The 7,500-nt window shown below is 37.6% G+C and overlaps 1 protein-coding gene across 1 annotated transcript in view; it reads right to left on the reverse strand.

The window, feature by feature from the left end:
• Positions 1-7,500, reverse strand: part of Uro (Urate oxidase) — a 26,542-nt gene that overhangs the window by 2,239 nt on the left and 16,803 nt on the right. Inside the window, exons 2-6 of the mRNA XM_068381920.1 lie at positions 6,352-6,578; positions 4,709-4,904; positions 2,414-2,600; positions 448-571; positions 1-62 (exon numbers count right to left, since the gene is read on the reverse strand). The exon at positions 1-62 is cut by the window's left edge and continues 2,239 nt beyond it. Coding sequence (XP_068238021.1) covers positions 1-62; positions 448-571; positions 2,414-2,600; positions 4,709-4,904; positions 6,352-6,573 — 791 coding nt within the window. The 5' untranslated portion in view covers positions 6,574-6,578. The remainder of the gene's footprint in view (positions 63-447; positions 572-2,413; positions 2,601-4,708; positions 4,905-6,351; positions 6,579-7,500) is intronic.

Below are 7,500 nucleotides of genomic sequence, written 5' to 3' on the forward strand. Positions count from 1 at the left end.
AATTTACTGAGATCCACAGTGTAGTAATGCTTGTTGGGCATTGTGACGTCAATCTTCGAGACCTGTTGCATAAAGATGAGATTACTATGTGATTTACACCTTTAATGGATTGGAATTTTAAAGTGGGATGATTCTCTGGTTAGTAGAAAAAGGGGGGTAGTGTTTATACATGCAATTACAGCCTTTGCAAATAAAAAATTCTAGGGAATATTATACATGTGTTGTTTCTTCATTACAGCTAATCCCCACAGATGTACCTAGAAAAATAAAGCTGTAATAATGATAATAATAATAATAATAATAATAGTAGTAGTAGTAGTAGTAGTAGTAGTATAGTAATTACAGCTTCATTCATCTTGGTGAAAATATGATAGATGATCTGAACACAAATATAGGGAACATAAATGTAGGTGGAGTAGTTTCCTACAAATAGGACAGAAAACTCACCTCGGGTATTTCATCCAGGGCAGCTTTTTGTAGAATATAGATAGTATTCTGGACAGAAGGCGAGAAAATGCCGGTGTCTGGATTACCAGCAAACTTGTCGATAACCAGTTTGTATATATGTGACCTGGAAAGGGAATCGATACAATCAGTCAACTTTACGTTGGACAAAATTTAAACGCCGTATCCATCACTAAGGTTAAACATCATGTTCGCAAATGATAACTGAACACGAGTCCCTGGATTCAGCTCCAGTATGATATGATTAGGAATAGTGCCAGATAATATTAAGGATATTTGAGTTTCGTGAATAGAGTGGTGTACCAACTGTGTGTCACACGATCGTACATAGTAACGACATTTCATTTTGCGTATATAGTTTGTATCTTCGCTCTCCCCTCGCACTAACCAGAACCTGAAATAACATGTCTGTTTTTCTCACCGTTAACTGTTAACCGGTGCGGTGTCGGTTTGAACATGAAATTGTCTGATATGTTTTGTATGCCCTTTTTGCCTGGAGTCTTTGTATATAAAAGCGAGTGTTCTGTAATAAAGTTACTCAGTTTCTTTCATCCTGCCTTTGAGTCACAACTCTCTCTCGGCTCCTCACATTGGTGAGAAAAACAGACAAGTTATTTCAGGTTCTTATTAGTGTGAGGGGAGAGCGAAGTTACAAGAATAATATATACACAAAATGAAATGTCGTTACTATGTACGATCGTGTGACACACGGTTGGTACAGTGGGTACTATTGTGTTAGCAGAAAACCTCTATTTTTTCTTTTTTTATTACTTACAACTAGTTTTTTTATTTGTGTTTTTATCATTGGAAGGTAGCCAAACCCTATATTGATTAGCAAGTCTATCAAAGTTGGTAGTGTAGACAAATAACCAAGTATACCTTATAGAAAGAGTTTTAAATAACTTTTCACGAAATACTTCTTCTATTAACCTATTTGTTTCCATTTATATGGGGTAAGAATGGCTGCCTTCTTTTTGAAAGGCTTTGCTTTGGTTTTGGGGTAGACCGTAGTAACGCACGGCTGCCCTGCCTGACATCGCTTAGACCCCGGTAGCGTATCATTTCTATTGCAATCGTTATAAAACCTACCAAAGTCACTACTAAAATTATACCTTTCCTGTCCCTTATCTTACCAAATCTGCCCTGCCTGACATCGCTTAGACCCTTGGAGCGTATCATTTCTATTGCAAGCGTTATAAAACCTACCAAAGTCACTACTAAAATTATACCTTTCCTGTGCCCCATCTTGCCAAATCTGCCCTGCCTGACATCGCTTAGACCCTGGTAGCGTATCATTTCTATTGCAAGCCCTATAAAACCTAGCAAAGTCACTTCTAAAATTATACCTTTCCTGTGCCCCATCTTGCCAAATCTGCCCTGCCTGACATCGCTTAGACCCCGGCAGCGTATCATTTCTATTGCAAGCGTTATAAAACCTACCAAAGTCACTACTAAAATTATACCTTTCCTGTGCCCCATCTTGCCAAATCTGCCCTGCCTGACATCGCTTAGACCCCGGTAGTGTATCATTTCTATTGCAAGCCCTATAAAACATAGCAAAGTCACTACTAAAATTATACTTTTCCTGTGCCCCATCTTGCCAAAGCTGCCCTGCCTGACATCGCTTAGACCCTGGTAGCGTATCATTTCTATCGCAAGCGTTATTAAACCTACCGAAGTCACTTCCAAAATTGTACCTTTCCTGTCCCTCATCTTACCAAATCTACCCTGCCTGACATCGCTTAGACCCTGGTAGCGTATCATTTCTATTGCAAGCCCTATAAAACCTACCAAAGTCACTTCTAAAATTATACCTTTCCTGTCCCCCATCTTACCAAATCTGCCCTGCCTGACATCGCTTAGACCCCGGTAGCGTATCATTTCTATTGCAAGCTATAAAACCAAGCAGTCACTCTTAAAATTATACCTTTCCTGTACCCCATCTTACCAAATCTTTCCAAAATCGACGCCATCGACAGTGTTGTACTGCCAGTTGACTGTGATGACTGTGGAGAAAATTCTGTCCTTCATATCCGGCAGGGAACGAAACTCATCATCGACGAAATTCGTGAAAGCTGATTGGGTGGTTTTCAGAACTCTCATCCCAGTGAGGCCGGTTGTTAGTGTTGCTGTCTCTGAAATTGTTTCATATTATTATTATTAGCCAAGCTACAACCCTAGTTGGAAAAGCAGGATGCTAAAAGCCCAAGGGCTCCAACAGGAAAAAAATAGCCCTGTGGGGAAAGGAAATAAATAAACTACATGAGAAGTGATGAACAATTAAAATATTTCAAGAACAGTAACAACCATGAAATAAATCTTTCATATATAACCTATAAGAACTTCAAAAAGCAAGATGAAGAGAAATTAGATAGAATAGTGTGCCTGAGTGTACCCTCAAGCAAGAGACCTCTAGCCCAAAACAGTGGAAGACCATGGTACAGAGGCTATGGCACTAGCCAAGACTAGAGAACAATGGTTTGATTTTGGAGTGTCCTTCTAGTAAGAACTGCTTACCATAGCTAGAAAGTCTCTTCTACCCTTACCAAGAAGAAAGTAATCACTGAACAATTACAGTGCAGTAGTTAACCCCTTTTGAGTGAAGATGAATTGTTTGGTAATCTCAGTGTTGTCAGGTGTATGAGGACAGAGGAGAATCTGTAAAGAATAGGCCAGACTATTCGGTGTATGTGTAGGCAAAGAGAAAGTGAACCGTAACCAGAGAGAAGGATCCAATGAAGTACTGTCTGGCCAGTCAAAGGACCCCATAACTGGTGCCCTGGCCAACTTACTATCTGTTATTGTTAATATTGATAGCCTTGCTCTCACATTTTCATTGTCATCTGCACAACACCACGTTTTTGCCAATTCCAACCTTACGAACACTGCCTCATAACAAACCTGATATCGATAAAGAGTTCCGTGCATTTAATGAAGGACGAATGCACAATCACTTCAGCTCTGAGAATAAAGCAGTGTGTATCGTATACTATTACACAATACTACGAGACGATGGCTTGGATTGAGCAAGCTAATCTTTCTTTGAAGAAATGTGTTTTACGCCTACTCTGTTCAATGCTTTTCATGTTTAAGACATTTTGCTGCCAGATTATTCTCCATGACTGGTTCCACTTACATCTTGCTTTACTTTTACTTTATAGTGCTGCTTTTATGATCGTATACTGCATGGGAACGCTACTCTCTACAGGACCTTCATGGTCATTTTATGGTAAACATTCCAAGGCATTCCGCATTTTACACCACATATAGCTAGTCTATTATCTAATTCGCTTTATAGAAGCACTTAGAAAACAAGAAAGTCTCCTCAGACAGAGCTGCCAATCATTTGAGCCTTCTGGAAGCGTTTTAAATGTTGTAGAGGCTGTGCATTCAGTGCATATGGAGTTGAAGCCAGTGATTTTAAAACTTTTAGAAGCTTCCGTTTCCTCTGGAAAGCCTTAATGTCTTCAGTCTTTCAGATGTCTAATGAGTGCTTATTGTATAGAATTTTCCTTCTTAAATACAAGTCCAAAATTAGGTCTATCGTGTCAGACACAAACTCAAATGAGATAAAGAGTTTCTACCAGCAAACTTGTGCCAGACTTAAAAAAAAATTTAAAGTAGGATTGTGACCAGAAAGTTTTTCCTTTAAATTGGTTATGTTTCCTTTAAATTGTATATGCTGGATTAATAAACTGTTTATTCTTATCAACCATGCTGTGTGATGTATTATCTTAAAGCCTTCCTCCTGAGATTAAAAAATGTTGATCCTCTGACGTTGCATGACCCACTGATGGGGTCCTTTTGTGAAACTTTCGACCACCACTGGCATAATGCATTCTTTTATTTTCTCACTCAGTCTGAATAATGAATTTATTAGGAGTGGTTTATTTTCAAGCATATCATTAATTGAAATATAAGGAGATCATTTACCTTCTGTAATACATTGTTGTTTGCAGATTTTGATAAACATTGTAATTTGATTGTAAAGCAAATTCGTTATAACGATTTATAGAAAGACATTGGATTTTATCACTTGAGAATCATAAAATTTCAAATGCATCTAATCATATATATACACACACACATACACACGAGTTGACGAGCTAAGAAAATTTGCGGGTATAGACTGACATAGAAAAACCATAAACAGTCGTGCTTCAAAGAACATATCTAAGGCCTTTGTCCTGCAGTTGACCAGTTACTTCTGATGATAGAGAGTTATCCAATTGCATGTACATACCTCCTCTAATCTGGGAGGCTGTGCAAGTGTGCTGAATCTCTGGAGAGAAGAGGAAAGCGTGATTATGGGCCTTTCCTTCTGCAACAATACGACGCCAAGGGTATGCGTCGACATCAATCTTGGCCTTCTCCACGTACGGATATTTGTTCAGGAAATGCTTACATAGAAGCAGAGCGAAGTCTTCTGGGGATACTATCTGGAAGGAAAATTTAGATTTAGTAGATTTGAGAACAAATCCCATAGAAGGATATTGGGAGTTGAATGGCAGGACGGGATTAGAAATTAAACTAAGAGAGATTACTGGAGTGCCATATGTGGATGAGATCAGGATGAGGGGTAGATGGAGATGTTTTGGGCATGCTCTAAGCACTCCCCAAGAGATTAGTTCACCAAACTTTCAACTGGGCTCCACAAGGCACTAGAAGAGTTGGAAGACCCAAGCCTACATGGCGTAGGACTATGAAGCACAAGTAGGAGATGATGCATGGAGTAGTATTGAATTAAAAGCTCAAGATAGAGATGACTGGCGAAATCTGATCGAGGCCCTTTGCATTGGTAGATTTAGGAGATGATGATGATTATGTGTTCGTCTAATCCATTGCAAATAATGATAAAAGACTGGAATTGTAATATATTTAAAAGTATTAGACAAGTTTGAAATTGTAATATTTCTAGGAGCAATGGATATTCAAGTTTAAAAACTATTTCAGTTAGATTCCAGAATTTGTCTTAAACTAACAGGGTGAAAGGGTTTGCATATAGCTATGATCAGCAAAGCTGTACTAGTCAGGGCCACTTATACTATACTGGTTTGCTGTGAACGATCAGACTAGAAGTTTCTCCAGCGTGGTGGGGAAAATGGCCAAACCCCAGTCATGTCTAAGGACATGTCTGAAGCCTTTGTCCTAACAAAAAGGAAGCATAAATAAACTAAGAAAGAGACGACAGGGGGTGAATACGAGTACATAACCTTCTGTACTGTAGTTTTTGTGTAAAGTTAACACACACAAATAAATAAATTGATAAACACGACATGGGTGAAGACATACCCTTCGAAAAATCTTCGATTTTGACAAAGGCAATAATGAGCGTCATACTTCAAGTGCAAAGCCCTGTCCACACGATCGAGCATGCCCGACAGGCAAACAGTGATACCAGACCACGATAGTTAGTAAGAATGAGGGTTAATGACGTCTGAAGCGGAAAACCACAGACAGGGATATGGCATCATGCAGTGTTGCCAGATCCCTGCCTTTAGTTTTCCCCGCTTTGACGTCATTAACCCTCATTCTTACTAACTATTGTGGCCTGGTATCACTGTTTGCCCGTCGGGCATGCTCGATTGTGTGGACAGGGCTCAAGAAAAGATAAGACAACTTTCAAAAGAACTTACTCCGTGTTTCTTGGCCAAGATATAAACAAACTATTGTGGCCTGGTATCACTGTTTGCCCGTCGGGCATGCTCGATTGTGTGGACAGGGCTCAAGAAAAGATAAGACAACTTTCAAAAGAACTTACTCCGTGTTTCTTGGCCAAGATATAAACAAACTATTGTGGCCTGGTATCACTGTTTGCCCGTCGGGCATGCTCGATCGTGTGGACAGGGCTTAAGAAAAGATAAGACAACCCTCCAAAGAACTTACTCCGTGTTTCTTGGCCAAGATATAAACAGTGTTCTTCTGCGAGTCGGTAGCAATGATATCTGAATTGTCCCCGAATATGTAATCCTTGTCGTTATTGAGAGTGAGCTGCGTGTTGATCTCATACTCCTTGATGGAGTGGACCACTCCCTCCCTCCTCACGTGTAGGATCTTCACGTTGTTCTTGCCGTAGCCTCTGTCGATCCACTGGTAGTCTTCGTCCATGTTGCCTGTAAAGGGACATCTTGTGTTAGAATTAAGTCTTGATGGTAAGATGAGAAATAATAAATTAACAATAGGAAAAAAGACTCTCTGGACCATTTAGCTAAAGTCCAACAGCAATAGTTTAAACTGTTAGCTACTTTTCGTGTTGAAACTCTTGGTCTGCACATTCCTGTAGTTAAAGACCAACAGCATTAATTTACACTATTAGCTACTTTTCGTGTTAGAGCCCTTATTCTGTATATTACTGTAGTGAAAGACCAACAGCATCAATTTAAGCTATCAGCTACTTTTCCTGTTGAAGCCCTTTGTCTGTATATATATATATATATATATATATATATATATATATATATATATATATATATATATATATATATATATATATACTGTATATATACACATTATATATATATATTTATCTGTATATATATATATATATATATATATATATATATATATATATATATATATATATATATATATATATATATATATACTTTATATATACACTTTATATATATATATTTATCTGTGTATATATCTGTATATATATATATATATGTGTGTGTGTGTGTATATATGTATGTGTATGTATGTTTGTATATGTGTATGTGTATATATTTATTTATGTATTATATATATATATGTATGTATATATGTATATATATATATGTACGTGCATACATACATATATATATATATATATATATATATATATATATATATATATATATATATATATATATGTGTGTGTGTGTGTGTGTGTGTGTGTGTGTGTGTGTGTGTGTGTGTAATTATTATTATTATTATTATTATTATTATTATTATTATCAATAGATATAGCACAAAAAAAGCCAAATTTTGAGAGGTTTTGGTCCAAAATAAAGGCCAACCGGGCAACCCTGCTTAAACCATCCATACTCTGAC

Source organism: Palaemon carinicauda, chromosome 10, assembly GCF_036898095.1.
Source record: "Palaemon carinicauda isolate YSFRI2023 chromosome 10, ASM3689809v2, whole genome shotgun sequence".
Lineage (NCBI taxonomy): Eukaryota > Metazoa > Arthropoda > Malacostraca > Decapoda > Palaemonidae > Palaemon > Palaemon carinicauda.